Source organism: Malaclemys terrapin, chromosome 2 (assembly GCF_027887155.1).
Source record: "Malaclemys terrapin pileata isolate rMalTer1 chromosome 2, rMalTer1.hap1, whole genome shotgun sequence".
Taxonomy (NCBI): domain Eukaryota; kingdom Metazoa; phylum Chordata; order Testudines; family Emydidae; genus Malaclemys; species Malaclemys terrapin.
In genome coordinates this window covers 210759757-210780992 of record NC_071506.1, presented here as the reverse complement: position 1 = coordinate 210780992, position 21236 = coordinate 210759757, and the positions used below count along the sequence as shown (strand labels likewise).

The following is a 21236-nucleotide window of genomic DNA, read 5'->3' as shown; positions in this document are numbered from 1 at the left end:
CTACGGGATTTTCCTTCACACATCTCTCCATTTCATAAGCCCCTCCTTAGACAAGTGCATTTCCAGTGAATCTGCAAGGACAGAAGGGAGAGACATGCCCTCCACCCCAATCTGCTGTTTGGGGATCAGTCCTGCTTTCTCTTCACCCCCAATAGAAATGCCCACAGTACATTTTAAGTACAAAAACTAGCTGGCATTCAAAAATCACCTAGATGTTTACTACAGAAAATGTCACAGGGGATAGGAAGACATTAGCCATCTCTGAACAATCTCTCAGAGCTTTCTCTACAGATCCTTGGCCACCAGAGAGTTGGGAATTCAGAGCTTTCTACTGGAACTATTTTCTCCATCTTAACTATTTATATGGCTCCCATAACCATACTGCCTGAGCACCTCATAATCTTTGATCTATTTATCCTCACAATAACCGGGGAGCAACGGGAGTGCTATGATCACCATTTTACAGATGGGAAACAGAGACCAGAGAGGCTCAGTGATATGCCCAATGTCACAGAGGAAGGGAACTGAGATACAGATACACAGAACAGGGTTTCCAGAGTCAGAGTCTTGTGTCCCAACCACTAGATTATCCTTCCTCTTCCTTCTCTGGGGCTGCCTGGTCACCACTGAACTCCTTTAAAGAGCTTTTTTCAGCTCTCTTCTGATCCTTTAAATCTAGGAGAGGAATACAGTTGCCTCCCTAAGGTGGCCATTTGACACGGACTGCTGCAGGCTACTCCTTCCCTTCCAGCTGGTAAGTAATTTTAGCTCCTATTAGGTTCTCCCTCTCTTATCCATAACACACACATATGGCAAACACATAGGCCAAAACGTAGCTCAATCCTCACATGCAAGGCAGACAAGTTTTACCGCACCTGAACTTTGGGCCCAGCTGTAGACTGTGCAGCTCTAACATTTCATGCCAATAGCCCCACAAAAAAGATCCACCTTTGTGCACTGTAATCCCTAGAGCACCTGATTAACATTCTGGTACAGGCATCTACGGTAGATTAACTGCCACGCCCATTGAAGCACAGCTCTACTAATTGAAGGCAGAGCTGATGTGTTCTAGTGATATGTAGTCAGGCATAGTATGAAACCAACAGATGCCACCAATTTAAATTCAACACATGAACTTCTGTACCTGCTGGATTGGAATAATTTCCAGCAGAATTCCTGTTGCTAAGCCAGACATGGTTATCCTGACTAATTATCAACTGCTTCCACAATAAAGCTCTCTTTTCATGTGTCCAGAATGCGGGGCGGGGACAGGAGAGAAGAGCACATGCATTAATGACAACGAAGGAACTAAAGCTTAGCAAAAGCAGATTGGGGGAGGGGGGAATCACAGTAGCAAAAAATGTGGGCACATTTCATCGTAATTATAGCCAACTCCCTGTTGGTGAAGACATGAGTGTGAATAATTCATGTATTAAACTCTATGGACTCCCCCAGAAAGAATCTTAGCAGTGATAAATGGTTATATTTCCCTGACTGGCTTTGCTTCTATTGCTTTACATTGGTTGCCCCAGAAGGTCTCCATAGAAGGGGGGGGAGGGGCAGACACTCATCATGGTGTGGTGATGGACGGCCTTTGAGGAAACTTGGGCTAAGCCCAGAAAGAACCTGAGAGTTTTATAGTCAGTTTTTCTGAATAGCAAAGAGCTTTATATTGCCCCATGCTGCCATTTTTAACCATTTTCCAATTACAATGAACTTGTTTCAAGTAGCTGGCAAATTAACTCTGACGGCAGTATATAATAGGGTGAAAAACTTGGCCACTGTCTAATGTGCAAACCTCAGCCTGGGGCTATTATTATTATTATGGTAGTGCCTACAGGCCCACATGGAATTGAAGGCTTATGCTTCAAGGCAAAGGCACAAACACAGCGAGGGATAATCCCTGCCTTGAAGAGCTTACAAGTTAAATAGGAAAGATAGGAACAGGGAGCAAAGGGAAAACTGAGGCACAGAGCAGTGAAGTGACTTGCCCAAGGTCATGCAAGAGGTCAGTGCCAGAACCAGGAATAGAACCCAGGTCCTGGGCTTCCAGTCCAGTACCCCACACACCAGACCACACTGTCTCCCTGGCTAGGAGGCAACATAGGCCAGGAGTGGGAGGAGGGAAGGACCAAATTCTGCTCTCAATCAAACTGGTCTAAGTTTGGAATAACTATTGGGTCCTGTGGAGCTCTACAGATTCCCACCTATATCACAACAAAGCACTACCTGGAACATAGCCACAAAACTGAACACAACTGGCATCTGCCAGAAAGTGTTACTCCCCAGGACAGATTGGTTTCCTCCCCCAAACCTCTTAGAACTTCTCTTGGCCACGCTGAAGTGAATTAAACAACAAGGCAACAGAGGGCTTGAGAAACTCTTTCCAGAAAGCTGCAGCTGTCCACTCTCTAGGCTCACTTTTCTCCAATTTGGGAAACTGTGTGCTGCTGTCACTGTTGATGTTTTGTTCCAAGTTTCTTCCATACACCGCATTGAGTTGACAGATTCAAAGAGAAATCTTTCCAGCAGCAGCGTCATCATGCAGTAGAGCCTGTGTTGTTTCACCGCATGAATGGCCACAATCAATTCTGTATCCTTGTGTACTGTAGAGCACCACAACGGCCGTTTGCAACAGCCTGGGTGCTGGTTTGGGAGTGGATCAGGATGTAAGCAGTAGAGAAATGTCTACATAGAAATGGCCAAAACTGATCACAGGGAGAACAGCGTGGGAGTCATGTCCTGCTGGCAGTTTGGGAGTGAATGGGGGTAAAAAGGATTTTATTCCCTCCTCAAATCTGCTACAGTTCCCCTGCAAAAGGCCCCTTTATTCTGATTTTGCACCGAGTATGAGGAGTTGGCCATAAGACACTGTCTATGCTAGTGAAATTTGGTATGTCAATCGCTTTTTGATCTCCCTGGCAAGCTCATTTACCACACCACGAGACCATGCACCTAAATGTTCCCAATGGGGCACATGCAACATCTGTATAGCCAGCATGTGGTCAACGTCAGTGCAGACAGGAAGTGCTGGTATAATAGTCCTAATGGCATTGTTAGGCCTTCCACCACTACCTCACAGTGCACAGCCCAGATAAGCCAACCGCTCTTTTATCTGCCCTCTTCTAACAAGAGATTACATTTGCAGAAGCCACTTACCTGTACAAATTGCTCTACCCTCACCAGAGAACTCATTTGTATGCTGGTTTGCCAGCATCTGCTTCTTCCGCAGCACCCTCTGGCGATCAGCTCCTTTAGCAGCAAGCATGTCTCCAGGAAAGCTTTCCCATTAGCATTTTGCCTAATGGTCAGAGGCAGATGTGGGGCACTGATGATCATCTGGGGCAATAAGGAAATCCACTCACAACTGAACTGTGGACATATCAATGAAGCATTACATTTTAAGAGAAACAGAGGAGTTGTAGCACAAAAGTTTCAATTAAATGACCAATGTACTAACATATGATGCTTCACCCTCTGGTCTAGCTGAGACAAGAGATGCATAAAGGAGGCTTTCTGCCACTTTTACCACCCCCATCCTCCTCTCACCTCCATTATTCTGAGGCTGGACAGTGGGTCTCAGGGCTGCTCCAATTTGTACTGATCCCAAAGGGCAGTTATGCCATCCAGAGATTACCAGAAGGTACAACACTCCAGTTATGTCCTTTCTCCAGCTCCACACACGACACTGGAAGCAGAATAGTGTCAGCTACCTCAGCTCTATGCTGCTACAGGAACCTTCAGCTGGCAAGTTAAGCCGGCTTTACATCCTCTTTGTAGTGCAGGATCCAAAGGGGCCATATCGGGAGTCAGAAGCTTGCAGGATATGTCTGAATTCCTACCTCTAGGGCTATAGCCGCCTCAAGGACGACTGTTTCTCCTGTATTTATGGGGGTTCCATAGTATTTAATAGAACATGGAGACAACTCTGCCCAATCTACAGCATTATTCTATCAATACTAAAGTCACCTGGAATCGTGACAGAAACTGTGCTTCAAAAGATTTATTACATATAGTTGTACATATTTTACATGAATGGAATGTTAAACATATAACCTAAATCAATAAAAAAAAATATTTAATTCAGGATTACATACTGACAGACCATCAAAAAAATGTACCTTAACACAAGTCATCTTCCAATCACACTGCTCAATTACAAAATTTACAAACATGTTTTACATTGCAAATTACATTCTTACTTATGCTCAGGGTAATGAAGGAAGACTTCTTGTCCATTACCATTACAAATAATTGTAGCATTCATAAACTACTACAGAGTTCCATCTAGCACTTTGTGGACACTTAATTTTGTGGAAACAGGTACGTGAACCGGTGGCTACACTTCACCTTCTACCATGAGATTGCTGCTTAATGGTAAGAAGAGAGTAGGCGAGTTTCTCAGGCAAGTGGAAAGGTTCCAGGGTGAATCACCACTTGTTAAAGTAGGTTGAATTTTTAAAATGAAGACATCCATTAAAACATCCCATCAATAACTGAGCTGCCCCCTGCTCCTCAAGTGCAGCAGTTTGGCAAAGTCAGCCAGAAGAGTGTTACCTGCTATACAATGATCAGCTTTACTTTGACATGTATTTTAACAGAACCCCTCATACACAAGGCCATACCTGGATGTTCCCATTAATCATCATAACCCTTGGGAGCTTGTGATCACCTATATTTACCATTCAAGTAGTTTCCAATATAACAAAGTAGGGGTTTAAAAAATGTAAAATAAAAGGAGAGCTTCTGAGGAAAACAAGAACAGGATTCAGCAACAGCCTATTTACTGGCGGGTGGGCGGATTTACTTACATTTGAAACTCTGCCAGAGTCGACCTTTGTCAAAGCAGACCCCAGGGCAAAAGTCTCATACAAACATGTTAATTAGAAGCAGACACAAGGAGATGAGCAAATAGCAAATGGGTAGGTAGCAGGCACGCTAGCTACTGTACATTGGCAACTCGTTAGGGAAGGATCATCGTTGCCAGAGCCAGGAAAGGCATACTAGCCAATCAAGTCCAACCTCCTGAAAATGCAAATATGCTATAGTTATTTATCGGAACAAATCTTCAGTTAACTCTCATTAAATTAGTTTACAATTTATCCAGTCGGTGACTCTGACATACCCATTAGGAAGATAAGATAGCCTGTAGTCTATAGAACACTGTACAGTGGCCTGAGAAATTTCTGGAACAAGGATTTCAAAACCTCAGTTTCAATTTCGGAAGCACAACCACAAGACAGACAAATGCACAACTGAAGCAGTCAGGGTCCTCCATTCCAACAGGGAAAACCTCTTGAATGTGTCATGACAAAGCTGATTTTAGAAGAGAGCAATGCACTTCTCTGTTCAACGTGTGCAATAGAGCACAGTGCAAGTTCTATATTTCATAAAGAAAACGTGGCCACTGTTTTGTTCAGAATCTCCTGCCCAAGGTCATTTCAGAAGGCAAGAACTTAACTGGTGCAAGCTGCACCTGCTGACAAAAGCACTTGAGAAGTGGTTGAAGCTAGAGTTCTGACAAACATTCCTCTTCCAATGAGATAGTGTAATGTATTTCTAACTGACATCAATGGGAGCTTTGTCCAAAGAAGGAGGGTAGAATAAATTCCTAAAGATCATATAGCATGTTGGGGTAGGAGGAGGAAGAAAAGAAGAAAGAGCTTTGAAGCTTATATATAAAGTATGAGGGAGAGACGCATGAACAGCAAAATTTTGCACTGGTCAAATCAGAGCTGAGATAATCCATTGGCACAGATAAATTGGGAATCTTCATGCTAGCACTTCTGTATTCTGTCAGGAAACGCCCTCTCTACCACAGAATTAGCAAATACAAACAGCTACACTGAATCCAAGTGGAATCATTCTATTCTATGTGATAAAGCAGCTCAGAGTCACAGAAACTTGGAAAGAAACTGAAAGCAACTGCATTTAAAAAAATATTGGTTTGTCCCTGTTGCCTTAGAGATATCAAGGATATTAAGTTTTAACTTCCTTTTTTTCCTGGAAGATTGAAGAGGGAACGTCTTAAGCCCTCAAATAAAAGAACAGGAGTGCTCAATCTTTCAATAAGAAAGCTTTTATCCCAAGTTTGTGTCAGGAGAAGTTAGATATTATAACCAAAACAAAGTTGCAAAATTTCTGACTTAAAATTCCTTTTCCCACAATTGCTCAGGTTTTAGTCTTCTGAGGTCATAATTTTACTAGCTCTCCAGTCCTTTAGCAAAAATGGAACTCAAAATGAGATACTTGTAATTTTTCAGGGGAGTTTGTTTTTGAAATCATAAACATCATAAAAAAGCAAAAAAAGATCACAAAGAATTCACTCCCACCATTGTGGGTTACCTTCACATGCCCCATTTAGAAATACTGCAGTACACTTCCCCTTGCACACTAGAATTGGGAGAGGCTCTAGTTTATAATCTATTTAAACTCATTTTTCCCCAAAATAAAATAGCTTACTTCAAATTTGCAATAGGCTTCATCATCTTTCCTTTTACATTCCATTCAAATCAATGTCTAGAGTACATGCACAGTGAAAATTAGCTCACTATTTAAAACATAAGTGATAACCGATGCATTAAAGATACAAAAGACAGGATAATCACAGTCCTGTACCTATTAGCAGCATGGCTCTCTTGATACCATATGGGATGATCATACAAAACCCAAATCATAACCACTCCCTATCACCTTTAAATGAAACTTTTACTTGAGATGTTTGCTATACAATGAGGTTTTGAAAAACCTCACATTTCAAGATAACCTATGTCTTCTCTTTTCGGTAAGCAGCATGTATATGGCAAACCTGAGTATGGGAATTTGTTCACTCTTACATACTTGGGCAAGATATAGCTCAGATGAAAGAAAAACTGAAGCAATATAAATTGGCAATCTATATATTTACAGGCAGAAAATGTGGCACATCTAAATTTTATCATAACCTATTGGCTTCTAATGTGTGCAAGTGTGATCTTCCTCTACTCAAAAAGAGTGAACACTTTCCCCCTATTGAAGCACAGTGGTCCAAGACCTAGGTGAGGGGATATTTTTAAAATGAGGATAGGCTTAATTATGTAGTTATGTGTACCCAATGTTTTTCATAATAGTTTGAGATGAAAGCTTACATACATGAACTTCCATAAGGAGTTCTGAATACAAGCTTATGTTTAATTTTTTCATATCCTTCCAAGTTTTGTCCACATTAAGGATCTAACCCTTCTTTCCTTGGCTCAGTCAAAACTTCCATTGACCTCAGAAGGAGTTTTGGATGAACCAGAAATCTAGGATTAGGCCCCAGGACTGAAGCCATCCTAACAACCCCAAACAGTCCCCCCCAAAAAAAAAAAAAAATCCACTCTCTCCAATGGCCAGGGGGAAAAACCTGCAAGCAACCACCATATATAAAAGTGACAGCTGCTGGCATGTTTCAACTACAGCATGGACACTGGCCTTAAACTTCTGACCGTGATGATAAATGCTGGGGAGTTTGTTCTTTCAACTATTTACTTATGCATTTAAATCTAGAAGATTCAGGTTTTGAAAAAGCAGCAGATTAATTGAAAGAGTGAACTACTGAAATCACACAAATTGTAAACAGATTCATGTTTAAATACGATCTACTTAATCCCTAAGCCAAAAACTACCTACAACCTTGAAGCACAGGACACCAAAACACCCCAAACGTTCATTGTAAATTACAGAAGAATTTCTGCTCCAGCAGTTGAGCCCATAGTTTGTTGTGGATGGAGGATGATGAGCACTAAAGTGTATTGTGCATTGACATTGTATGGCATGAAGCTAACAGCAAATGTTAAATCAATATAAATGCAAAAAACTTACTTTCAGAAGATAAGTGATTCAAAATACCAGGAAAGTAAGCTTCTAGGCAACAACGTCCCTAATAAAATATTACAGCTGCTGCAACTTTTTCTCCTTAATACAAGGCAGCAAAACAAAACAAAACCCATACTGGAAACTACTGTCAATTGTTGGTCAGGAGAATTTGTTTGATGTGACTACACAGTTTAAAACACGCCAGAGTCTGATCCTGCTCCCCCTGAAATCAGAGAGTATGATTGGGACCTATCACTATAGATTCAAGTGAGAGTGTGATTATGCAAGGGAAAAAAGCCCCATAGAAACTGTACTGTCAGTTGTCAGCATTAACCAGTTTTGATTGTGTCAGATTTGCAGCATAACAAAAGGCATTTTACAGCATAAAGTTTAAGGAAAAAGGTTCTCTAGACTAAAGTCATTTGACAAGCAAAATGGGGGATTCTTATAGCGTGCAATGCACTAGTTCTTCTGGGTGGCAGCAGTTGCTCCTGTACTTGCCCTTTTTAATATGAAAGAGCAGCAACAGAGGAGAAAAATATAGAATTAAGAATACAATGCCAGCCAAATTAAGCACACAAGACAATACTTAGACACTTAAGAAAAAGGTGTTGTGTAATTTATTTTTGCTATTGAAACTTAACTAAAAATTGCAGACACTAATTGTCAATCTATCCCTGTAATGTGAAAATTCAGAAGCTGCTACATATCCGTTCTTGAAATAAAATGTTTTCCTTCTAAGCTGTTCCAGTTTGTTTTTGTTTTTTTTAAATAATTGTGATGTTTTATGGGAATATTTATCCACATTTTGTTTGCTGTTTCCCCCTATGGATATCCCATGTTTGATAAGCCCTGATATATAAAGACAAATATAGTAATATAGGAAAATAGTAATAAATTAAACAAATGCAGGTGCGTGTTAAAAATACTGCCAAATGCTAATGTCCACATAAACAGATAAGTGATGTTAGGTGCAAATTACTATGGCTCTGCTATCAAGAAAATTTCAATTAAAAAATTTACGTATAAAAAGTGTTTCAAAAGTTAATGTAAATCCCACCCCCGCGTAATATCATTACTCTAATGCCTAGGAAACTTCACTGTGCCCATTTTTGCAGTTATTCCCCTAAACCTAAAGAGGCAGCCTGGAGATGAAAGTAGTACAATAAAATAATTACCTGAAACATTTAAAAAAAATACCCGTTAAACAAATTACCTTAACTGGCAGCACTTAAAATTGGTAAATTCTCCCATTAAAAAAAATTGCATAGCTGCAAGGTTATGCTTTGCTGCATTTTTTAACAAGCTGTAAAACAGAGAAATTTTAGTACACTTAAATAGCAATACAGTATCCAGATTTCAACAATTCTATAGCTCAATCAATATAAGTTAGTCAGCTGCCTTGGTTTTATTCTTTGGACAGCATTCTGACAAAGGTTTAGTTAAAAAAAAAAAATTTGAAATACAGTTTTCCTATGCAGAAGTAGTTTTCATTTCCTGTTCTTGAAGAAGGTGAAGAATGTACTGAGGACAGGGTGTGAATTCAGTGAATAAGGTCACACTGCTAGATTGCTTGCCATTTACTCTTCTTCAGCCTAAGAGAAGATTAAAACACTTCCACTCAAAAATATGGTGATCCTCATGAAAATGTTTCAGATAGTGTTGATTTAGAATGCATCAATTTCCATTTGGGGTAAGAAGAGAGACAACCATAACCTGCTTCTGCAGAGAACTTAAAAGTTAGACTGAAATTAGTAACTTTGGCCTTTCAAATACAAATCATCGATAACATCTGTGACGAGAAGATTGTTACAAGATGTGCAGCATTTTCAAAATCCCTGCGTGTCCTTTATATGCATGTTTGGTATGCTGACTCTACTGGCAAGCAATTGGACTCGGCAGTTTTTGTTCCACACGATTGTCTATCTTTGCCTTTTCCAGACACACAAGAACACAAGTTTAAGCCAAGTATGTTCTCAAATTTGTGTTCAAAGACAGAATCTCAAATCCTCTACATTTTCTGATCCATGTAAGAAGCTGTGAGAAAACCAATAAAGATGACAAATATTACTTTCTCAGCTAGTTCAGTAAATTATACACAGTAAGGCATTACTTGCTAAAACAAAAAAAATCCAAGGAAAATCTACATTTCCCTACTTCATATTTCCTAGTGTATCATGCCTATCTTCTACAATTTAAACGTTTGATTTAGCATCCTGAGTGAAACATCCTTAAGTATTTTCAAAGATAAACATCATTGCAAACAGCATCTTGTGCTTCTCCTATGGTTCAATACACCAGGAACAACATGTGACGCTCTATATACATGTCCAAGTGAAAAATTAGTCTTGGGCTATGGGAAAAACAGTTGTCCCTGCAGTAATGTGTTCTTTGGCAAGTGTGACAGTGCATAACCCTCGCTAATATGACTGCAGTGTGAGCTGCAACACATACTTGTGAAGTAAAAAAGAAAGCAGAACACAAACAGTGCTTCAAAAAGCCACTTCATTGTTTAGGGCAAAGTTCATATTCCCTGATTGCCATAGTGTTTAATATAAACCCTAACGTGTTTTATAATGGTTGGAGCTGGTAGTTTAGTGTAAGCAAGTTACCTGAAAGAATAAAAATGCCCCTTTAGTCCTTTGACTAACTGATTTCCAATCTAAACCAATAATGCACAATACTAAAGAAGAAAAGCTTTGTATCTGTGTGAATGGGGGTGGAGCAGGCTGGGTTGTAACATTTTACATGCATTGCAGGAAAAACAATGCACGATCAAATGTGTGTTGAAAGTAAAAAGCAGGATCTCACTGAAAACTATGTAACATTCCAAATGAAAAAGTAGATTTCAGTCCAGAAAGAATGGTCATTCACTAAACTATCAAAAATTCTGGGGATTTGGTATTTTAAGTAGGTTTAGGTTACACAACAAAATCTTAAAAGACTAATTAAAATTTCAATGGCACTGCTGCTTGTCACTTTGCAGTAGTTAAACTGCAACTTATTCCAGACTACTGGATGTGAGGGTGCAGAAACCATTTATGAATTCTAGTAATTTAAATAGATAGTAAATATACTGGAACTACAATGAATTTACCAATTATTTTAGGTCAAACTTAGATCCGAGTGCATATTTAATATATTTATTTATTTAGTTCTTATTACTGACAAGATCAATTAAATACGTAAAAAGAGAAGTTACCTACAAAAGAGGACTCTTGTCGTCTCAATCTGAAGGGTGTTCAGGACAAGATCTATTTACTTCAAACCACTCATCTATGCAGCTGTTAGAACATAAGAGAATAAATGGAAGGTAAGTATATTAAATACAATTACCAGCAATTGTTGTGCGTACTAAATAATTTTATCATAGTTAAAATAAAGTGACTAGAAACATTTGAGAGTGGGGGAGAGAGAGAATGTGTTTTAAGACCTAAGCTACTTCAACTAGAATGCGTGGCACAGTATTTTTCAACATTCACTAATCATTTTTAACATCCCTAAAACCCAATAAAATAAAGCATATGGTACCACGTATTAAACATTAGAGAACTCAATGTGTAAGTTGTTGTAACTGTTTATTTCAGAAGTTTTAAAAAATTTACAAATTACTTTTTGTACTTTTCATTTCTTAAGAGGGACACCATCACCCTAAGCCCTCTGCTGCCTGCAATTTTTGCCCATTGTTACAAACATCATCTAAAATGATTAACAGATCAGAGAAAAAAATATATACTTTTTCAATTTTACTCTGTGCATTCAACAGACCCTGTGTGCACATATAGTGATTTTTACTGTTTCCCCTGTATAGAAAATGTCCCCCTTTTGTTTCTGGGAGTTTTTCAAACAGCAACAAGAGAAAAACATAAAAGGAAAATTTGACTGTAAGAGCAAATATACTTGGGTAGGGGAGGATAACTCAAGATGTAGTACATCAAAGTACTTTTAGCTAAGTTTTGTTTGTTTTTAAAGTGACAAGATGTTAATTGTCCCTTTAAAAATCCCTTATAAAAATTACTCAGCCAATGTTGGCATATGGCATTTTATCTGGGAAGAATACAGCATGAAGAATACTTGCCCTTTATGATATATGCATAGACAAGGCAGCCGTGCTATAGTATCCCCTTGCTGCAGCTCTTCCAGGCATATTGCACACTCCCCAGCATCTTTACTCAGCACATCCTCTGTAGAAAAAGGGCAGTTTTAAATGGTTAAAAAAAATCAACACTTAAGGCAAAACTTTCATAACATTAACACAATTATACAACACAAAATGTTCCCTTTCAGTACAAGATGTGAAATTAAGCATGTTTATAATGTCTGATGATGTAAGACAGGGGTAGGCAACCTATGGCAAGCGTGCCGAAGGCAGCAAGTGAGCTGATTTTCAGTGGCACTCACACTGCCCAGGTCCTGGCCACCGGTCCGGGGGCTCTGCATTTTAATTTAATATGAAGCTTCTTAAACATTTTAAAAACCTTATTTACTTTACATACAACAATAGTTTAGTTCTATATTATAGATTCATAGAAAGAGACCTTCTAAAAACGTTATCATGTATTACTGGCACACGAAACCTTAAATTAGAGTGAATAAATGAAGACTCGGCACACCACTTCTGAAAGGTTGCCGACCCCTGATGTAAGAGGTCTGTTATCAGGAGTCTTAAGAGATCAAATTAAACTACGGCTGTGATCTAGTCTCTGACTAAACGCAGTTGTACAACAAAGGGAAGTACTGTAGGACTAAATAACAAACACCACCATACTGAAGCAGTGCTGCTATCATTAAGGGTCAGTTACTCTTAAAATTGACAGACAAAGAACCCACCACTACCATCACCCTAGTTCTGAGTTCAGAGCATCTGCACACTACACAGCATAGAAGCTGTAACTCAGTACCAGTACTAAACATTGAAGAAGTTGGATTCTCAGGACCCTAATGGCTCCAGTTCATTTTATGGGTAAAGGGTTTTGTCCTCATTGCCGCCTCCTCCTCCTCCTCCCCCCCCCCCCCAAGTGCACATATTCTGCTTTAAATACACACTTGAGCTAGAGGCTAAGACTGAGCCTGGACAAGTGGCTTCTCTGAAAAGAACGCTGCAGCCTGACACCTTCTACATCCTCCACCCCCAGAGTAATTAACTAGGTAGAGACCCCATTGGCATCCTCCCTCTAAGTATCCAGTCCCCGGCTTCCTTCCTCCCATTCATTCCTCCACTGTATGCCTGGCCCCTTCCACACCAGCTCTCCTGTGAGCACCTGATTCTGCTGTTGCCTCCCACCTCCCCCAACTATCAGCCTGTTTCCCCTCCCCACTTGCTTCCCTCCCATTCCTATCGTCCTGCTCTTCAAGAGGAACCAGAATTCTCCATCACTGCAAACTGGTATATGGTATGGCTCACAGACCCTAAATTCTGCAAGGTCCCCTGATTTTGTGGAATCAATACTACATCCTGTAGTTAAGGGGAAGATTAGGTAGTTGCCAGAAATGCACAGAAGACACTTTTAAAATGGAAATTTTCATGAAACATATTAGAGTGACATAGTAAAAGCTGTATTTTCAGGATACCTTTTTTTTTTTTTTTTTTTTTTTTTTAGCAGCAGTGCATGATGCAGAATTCAGCATCAGGACAACACAAATCAAGAGGCCTGACTACCCGAATTCAGGCCCATTGTACTGTACAGTACAAGACATAGCCTAACGTGGATTGACACAGTGCAAGGACCATAAACAAAAGGCACATTCAGGGTGTCACAGCAAAAGAGCTGGCAATCCATGGCAGAGCTGAATGTTTGCACTCCGAAAAAGGGTAACGTGTGTGCTGAATGCCCCTTTTGACTAACTCTTTAGGATACTGGTTTTCAAAGTGTACAAGGAGATCACTGGGGATGCAGGACCAGGCAACAGCAGAGAGAGGGTACAGGGCGCAGCCCTTCCCCAGCAGTAGCCTGCTGCTCCTCCCCACTCCTTCCCAACCATTGGAGACTCAGACTCTGCATGCTTGCCCCAGTCCAACAATTCGTTCAGCCACAGCAGTGTGTATTTTAAACCCTTCAGAGTCTGCAGAAGCAAGGTACTCTGTGCCGGGGGGAAGGGAGGGAGGTAGAGAAGAGGAAGAGATGAGAAGCCTGAGTCTGCATCATGCTGCCATGAGCTCCTCCAGGGATGGAGCTAACTACGTTTTGCTGCACCCCTGGCATAAGCCGTCGTGACCCCAGGGCTGGAGCAGCTGTCAGCTCCTGCTGATTATTGGGGGGGAGGGATAGGGGCTGTGCCCCTGCTTGCTCTCCCCCTTGTGCATGCTCCTGGGTTTGAGTGAGGATTGCTTAAGTAGTATTCTTCTCTTCTTTGTGGGTTATCTCTAGTAGCTTGCCTCCATACTATGGGGACCTACAGAGTCAAAGTGATGAAGCTGAAGGCAAAGTTACTTACTAAATTAACTGGGTTTTCAAAAAGTTTTTGCCTCTCCAGAACCATTGTGTAGGCACACTAGTACCTCCCATCATCCTCTTTTCTTCAGAATGTTGGTTGGGGACTTTATGCCCTCTGTAGAATGTTAATGGGTGACTTCTGAGTATTAGCGAAAGATGTGGTTTACAGAAAAAGGCCCACAACTCCTTACAGTGTGGATGGGCAAGAGCGATATATTTGGAGAACCCCACGCCTCCGCAGCTCCACTAATTAGGTGGATGGCCCTTCATTCTCTCATGTGCGGCTGCCCAGGCATGCACCTTAGAGGGAACTATCCGCGGGCCACCTGAATGGAGCTTGCGGACCACAGTTTGAGAACCTCTGCTTTATGACACGGCAGAGGCCAAGAGTCATGTTTGCCCAGCTGACTCTGATGATGCTGGGACAACATCCAACTGCTTTTGTCCACAAGATGTCCTCCTTCCTCACATGACCATGAAGTTGCCAACTACTTCCTTGAATAGTGCACATTCACTACCTGTTTCTCCAAAAATCCTTACTTTAATCAAAAACATACCAGGACTTGGTCTTAATGGTGTCCATGGTTTGTGGGTTAGAACTTGGATCACCTTATTGTGTTGCCTTTGTGCTCTGGCAGAAGCATGGACATGGAAGGGAGGACTGCTCTGCAGAACCTCTTACCTTTCTGGTAATATTAAAGTATAGGTGCTTCAGAGAGTGATATACATGAATGAGCATTGAGTGTGCGCGCAATCTGTGCAGAATATTTTCCAAAAGCCTTTGAAGGGAAAAAAATTAAGGAAAAGGAGTAGCAAACACAGTAGTGTCTGTGGCAAGGAACTAGTTTTAGTTTCCATCTCAGAGAAATTGATTCCTTTTTTGACAAACCCTGCAACCTTATTCTGTTTTGAAATAATCCTTGCTATCACCCCTGGCATAAGCCGCCTGCTTCCCTTAGGAAGTCACTTTCTACCCTGGCCCCTGGATGGTTGGGGAAGGGCCTGTTATGGGACTCCCATGGAGAAGGAAGGCTTAGCAAAAATGTTTGGGAACCTGACTTATGGCATTCAGCACATCACTCCAAAATCACTAGATTTTTTAAAAATGTGCAGGTTTCCTTTAAAATTGTGCACAAAGCTTTCAAAGTTTCTATGGCACCTGGGGGAAGGTTCCTCCTCCTCCCCCCCCTCCCCAAACCAGAGGGAATCCAAGATGGTTATCTGAGGAGCATGAGTAGACAAACTAATTCTTAAGAAACAACATACTCTAGTAATGAAGAAAAGGAAAAACGCAGCATATATTTGCACTGTTTGTAGGCGATCTACCCCCCCAAAAAAGGGGTGGGGGGGGGGAAGAGTTCCAGTTGGTTTCTGTTGTGCTTTAACAGAGAAGTGGAACTTTACATGAACATTAGGGGCATTTACTATTCTCAAGTGATAAAAAGATGGAAACTGCCATATTATCTTGCAGAATCTCACATTTACTGCTGAAACTTCCATCAAAGACATTAAGAATTTGTCCAGAAGAGGGTGCTAGGGGTACACATTTTTCACTTGACCTCTTGAATTAACAGATGTTTCAATATCTGGAAGAAGGCAACAACAAAAAAGAAAAAGGACAAAGACAATTACATTTGTCTGTTTCACAGGGAGATTCTAGGCTTTCTCCAAGGGTTTACTCATCTCACTGCTTCCCTCCCCTTCAACTCCTCTCTTTACAGGTACTGCTGCAACATGGTTCTCTGAACATATCTATTCTACATCCTCATTATGGCCACATAAATAAATGCTGTTAAAAATAATTCACATGCATATAGACCACACACTCTCAACGAGAACATTTTTGTCACAGAACAACTTCGCTCTAATCAGAAGTTTCACTATATTCAGAGTTGCAACTGGCACACAGAACCATGCACTAGGTTCTTCTCCCCCGGTACACTCAAGCATGGTGTCACTTTAGTCAGTCCCAAAACTGACTGCAGGAATCCTGCAGGCTTTTGTATAAAGTACTTTAAAAACAAACATTTACATAACTGAAAACATTCTTACAAGAGACAAAGACAAACCCCTGTCAATTTAAAAAAAATAATAATTTAATATGGTTAAAAGGCTCATAAGACATTAAACATTTATATGAATTGTTGTATGCACTATTCTTTACATTATACACTGGGGTTATTGAATACTGCACAAACTTGTATTACATAGTCCTGATACCAGTTTTCTGTATCTTTGCAATACTCTGGGGTAATACATCTGGTTCTACAAAAAGTATTCTTTTTCTACCTGGTACCCAAAGATACTATTAGACTTTGTAACAGGTTATGAAGTTTCCAATGTTTGTATGCTCACCCTTCCAAATATATTGTGAGCAAGTCAAACTTCTTGCATTTCCTCACCCTCCCACCCACTCATGTGCACAAGGAAAACACTCACCTGTCTAAATCTTTAAGATATCTAACTGAAAATATCCAATTATAAATGCAAAACTTGGCACAACACATTAATAGATTCCAAGCGAACATAAATTGCTCTCACATTTGATAACATCTACAGAATGACGACAGTGAATCTGACTGTAGTCAGGGGACCCAAGAGACTTCATATTTAACTTATATAAAAGAGATGAAATGTAGTCAAATTAGCAGAACTGGATAAACCATAAAGAATGGGGGAGGAACCCTCATGCCTTGATCTAGTCAGAATTTCCAACTGTCCCCATTATACACAACCACCCAGTTGTGGGTACCAGCCCTAGATCACTCCAGATGGAAGTCAGTTTAAGGTCCATTTAACACAGATTTTTAAATGCATGTGTCATGGAAACACGTGGCTAAATAATATTTTGCTGATCCACTTGTAGTGTGCAGCAGACAATTACATTTCTCATGTTTCCCTGGCTGTGAAAGGATCAAGTGATTCCACACTAACAAAGAAAGGGAAAATAGTTCAAAGTCTTTTAAAAGGTTTTAATCATAATATACCTTGATGTTACTACATTATAGGTATTATAAAAATGGAGGTTAGGGAAAGAGGGAGAAGAGTGGAGACATTTTTCACTAACTAGGAAGTGAAAGGGGTGAGGCAAACTCATCCTCCCTTTCAGCTGTTAGAGCAGAGGTGGGCAAACTATGGCCTGCAGGCCACATCCGTCCTGTCCAGCCCCTGAGTTCTCAGCCGGCCCCAGCCTCTCCCCTGCTGTCTTTCTCGCCTCTCCCCCACCCCCTGCAGCCTCAGCTCACTGTGTCTGGAGTGCAGTGGCGTGGCTGGCTTTGGTCAGGCGGTGTGGCTCAGGGGCAGATTTACAGGTCAACACAGGGTGCCCCGGCACGGGGCCCCCCAACAACAGCAGGGGGCCCGAGGGCCGGGCACTCGGGAGCTCAGCACTGGCGCACCCCCTGTGTGGGGGGGAAGGGGCTGCACTGCGGGGGCAGGAGAGCAGGCGGGTGGTGCTGGTGGCAGGAAACGCGGCTGAGAACTCAGGAGGAGCACTGGGCGGCCGTGCAGCCGGCCGGAGAGAAGCAGCACTTTGAAGGGGAAACTGCTGCTCCTCTCCAGCTACATGGCTGCCCCTGCTCCTCCTGAGTCTCATAGACTCATAGACTTTAAGGTCAGAAGGGACCATTATGATCATCTGGTCTGACCCCCTGCATGCTGCAGGCCACAAAACCCTTCCCTGGACTCTGCTGTTGAAGTCCCCAATCCTGTGTTTTAGTGGCTTCAATCGGCAGAGACCCTCCTGCTAGTGATCCCTGCCCCATGCTGCGGAGGAAGGCGAAAAACCTCCAGAGGCTCAGCCAATCTACCCTGGAGGAAAATTCCTTCCCGACCCCAAATATGGCGATCAGTAAGACCCCGAGCATGTAGGCAAGAGTCTCTAGCCTGACCCCTGTTGGCCATTATACTATTTACGTACCATTGCTTGGTTTTCCTTGGCTACTATGTTTTACCATTTAAACCATTCCCTCCATAAACTTATCTAACTTAATCTTAAAACCAAACAGGTCCGTCGCCCCCACCGTTTCCCTCGGAAGGCCGTTCCAATATTTCACCCCTCCTCCTCCCATGCTCGCAGGGCCACATTCCGAAAGGGGTGGGGTCCCAGGGGGCGGTCAGGGGACAAAGAGCAGGGGGGATTGGATGGGTCAGGAGTTCTGAGGGGGGCAGTCAGGGGGCGGATGGAGGAGGGGGCAGATAGGGGGCAGTGGCCAGGCTGTTTGGGGTGGCACAGCCTTCCCTACCCGGCCCTCCATACCATTTCACAACCCCGATGTGGCCCTCGGGCCAAAAACTTTGCCCACCCTCCCCCCCGTATTAGAGACTCCTACTAGCCAGAGTTGGATATAAAAGATGGAGCACCCAAGCAGGGTTTGGTGCTTCTTATCATGTTTTGCCCAAGTCCCCACCCTTATATTTATCTACCTCTGGCTAACAGGATTAGTATTTCAACTAGTAGGTATGTGGTAGATTTTTCTAAGATCTTCTCTTGGGATTCATGGAGTACAGTTTACACACCATACCTGTTCTTAGACTAAAATATATAGTACTGGATGAAGGTACAACCATCACAGCAAGTTTTCACACACTGTATCAATTAAAAAAAACATCACCACAGCTTTTTTAAAAGTCTTAAAAACGCCCCAAATACAATTATATTAATAATTATAATTATATATACACTAAATTAAAATAGTTACAAGCAGAGATTGAAATATTTATACACCACTACCACCACTAACTAGCCCAAGGACTAAAGCTTACTCACAAGTGGGGGGGGGGGGGGGGAGAGAAATCTGATGACAGCCTCTCCGAAGGCCAAGCCTACCCACATTCAAACAAACAAAAACAGCTGTGTATTGTGCTTTTAATTAGAACATTGACACAAGTTATTTAATCAAATCAAGTGTAATTTGCTACCAAGGCTGACCAAATAGTACAGAAGAACATTTGAATAATATATTGTTCTAGAAATACAATTGAAATTTTTCAAATAAATTATCTATTCACTGAATAGTATTTGACCAACTCAAAAATTGGTTAACCACCACAAATAAGTATTGCCAAATCAACATACTGGTGAAAATTCATTGAATATATTTATTAAATACTAATTTATCAGTCTATTTTTTTACATCTTTCCAGCTTGTTATTTTCCCCCATTCCCATCTTCACTATTTTCTCCTCTCCCTTTCCTACAGAAGATCATGATGTATCTTTACTTAAACTTGTCCATGCAGCAACAAAACAAAGATCTGATTATTTGCTGTTCATAGGGTTCTCGAAGTATCAGTAGCAAAAAATGAGAAGACCAGTCAGTTGTCACTCCAAAGCAGACTGCCTCTGCTGCTGCTCATAGGTTGCCAACAATGTTGCCTGTCTGCAGTCTTAGGCTACATCTACACTACAGGGGGAGGGGGGGGGGTCGATTTAAGATACGCAAATTCAGCTACACGAATAGCGTAGCTGAATTCGACATATCGCAGCCGACTTACCCCGCTGTAGGGACAGCGGCAAAATCGACCTCTGCGGCTTCCCGTCGACGGCGCTTACTCCCACCTCCGCTGGTGGAGTAAGAGCGTCGATTCGGGGATCGATTGTCGCGTCCCAATGGGACGCGATAAATCGATCCCCGAGAGGTCGATTTCTACCCGCCGATTCCGGCGGGTAGTGTAGACCCAGCCTTAGGAAGGCAGGGCTAAACAGTTACATTTAGTTCACATGTGGAAAGTTTTCGTCAAAACTAGGAGACTGGGAAGCTTTTTTTTTTTTTTTTTTTTTAAAACTGAAAACTTACATTCTGCAAAAGTTACTGGCTCTAAAATCAGGACACTGATTGCTGATCACAAGCAAGTGGAATTTTCAAGCCTGGGTATCATCAATTGCTTCTGCTAAAATCCCCTATAAACTATTGCATTTATTGAAACCACAAGGAATTCTATATTAATACTACATGAGTAAATCTAGAAATTCAGAGTTAAGGTTGCTTGCAAAACCTTAACTTTCCCCTCTTCCTGTATCCTTTAACAACCTACCACTAACATCCCATTGATACCAAAACATATTCAAATTGTGCCTTTTCAGACATTTCCATAATGCACCACATAACATACATCACCTGTCCTTGCTATTTCAGCCCATACTCTAATGAACAAGCTGCACTTGGAGCCACCTACCAAGATACAAAATTCATCGTTCTGTAATGAACCTGCTACAACAGTTTGACATTTACCAGATGCCAGTCAAATACCTGTCCCTCCCTCTCTATCTATTCCCGTTATAGTACGGGTATCATTTTTATATCCCACGATCTAAGTATTGTCCTCCCAAACCATCACTAACACATCACAATGTTCTACGTGGAGTACAAACACTCTACCTATTTTCCCTCTCAATGTTGTTCCGACATCAACATATAAGCAGATATCCACTGTGACTAACGTATACTATACAAACACTGGTTACCGTGCTCAGTTCTGCAACCTCATACTCACAAATAAACATAACTTTACCAATACTACATATAGAACAAAGGTGGAAAATTTTGAAAAAGTATTTGAAATAGCATAGAAGCTAATCTACATGCATACTGAGAGGAAAAGGGAGAGAAGGTTATTTGTGAACACTTAATTCTGCATTTGCAGACTGTCAAGATTTTATTTAAAAGTTGTTTTGGAGAATACAAACTTCACACATGAAAAATGTACCCAGAAATCAATCCTGAGAAATAAGTAGGTTCCTCTCTTTTGGACACAAACTGACAATTTTCAGTAAAAATATCATCAGTATTATGAATAAAGCAAAGAAAGCACAAATAAGTTAAATATTTTATAATTAATTATTCGGGCAGGGGGGAAATCAACTAAAAGCTGATAGCTCTAGACATCTTGATCTAATTCTAAATTGGATTAGCCCTATTAAATAATTTGGAACCGCAGAGATTTTGTATACCAATGATACTGTTCT

General features: G+C 41.1%; 1 protein-coding gene across 3 annotated transcripts in view; it reads right to left on the bottom strand.

Moving 5' to 3' along the window:
- Nucleotides 1-21236, bottom strand: part of ZNRF2 (zinc and ring finger 2) — a 102434-nt gene that overhangs the window by 12549 nt on the left and 68649 nt on the right. Inside the window, exons 3-5 of one of the 3 annotated variants that reach the window (XM_054019782.1) lie at nucleotides 11915-12020; nucleotides 11043-11120; nucleotides 3989-9873 (exon numbers count right to left, since the gene is read on the bottom strand). In XM_054019782.1, coding sequence (XP_053875757.1) covers nucleotides 11063-11120; nucleotides 11915-12020 — 164 coding nt within the window. In that variant the 3' untranslated portion in view covers nucleotides 3989-9873; nucleotides 11043-11062. Of the gene's footprint in view, nucleotides 1-3988; nucleotides 9874-11038; nucleotides 11121-11914; nucleotides 12021-21236 lie in introns of those variants that run through there. The other 2 variants (XM_054019781.1, XM_054019783.1) reach the window with 2 other exon arrangements.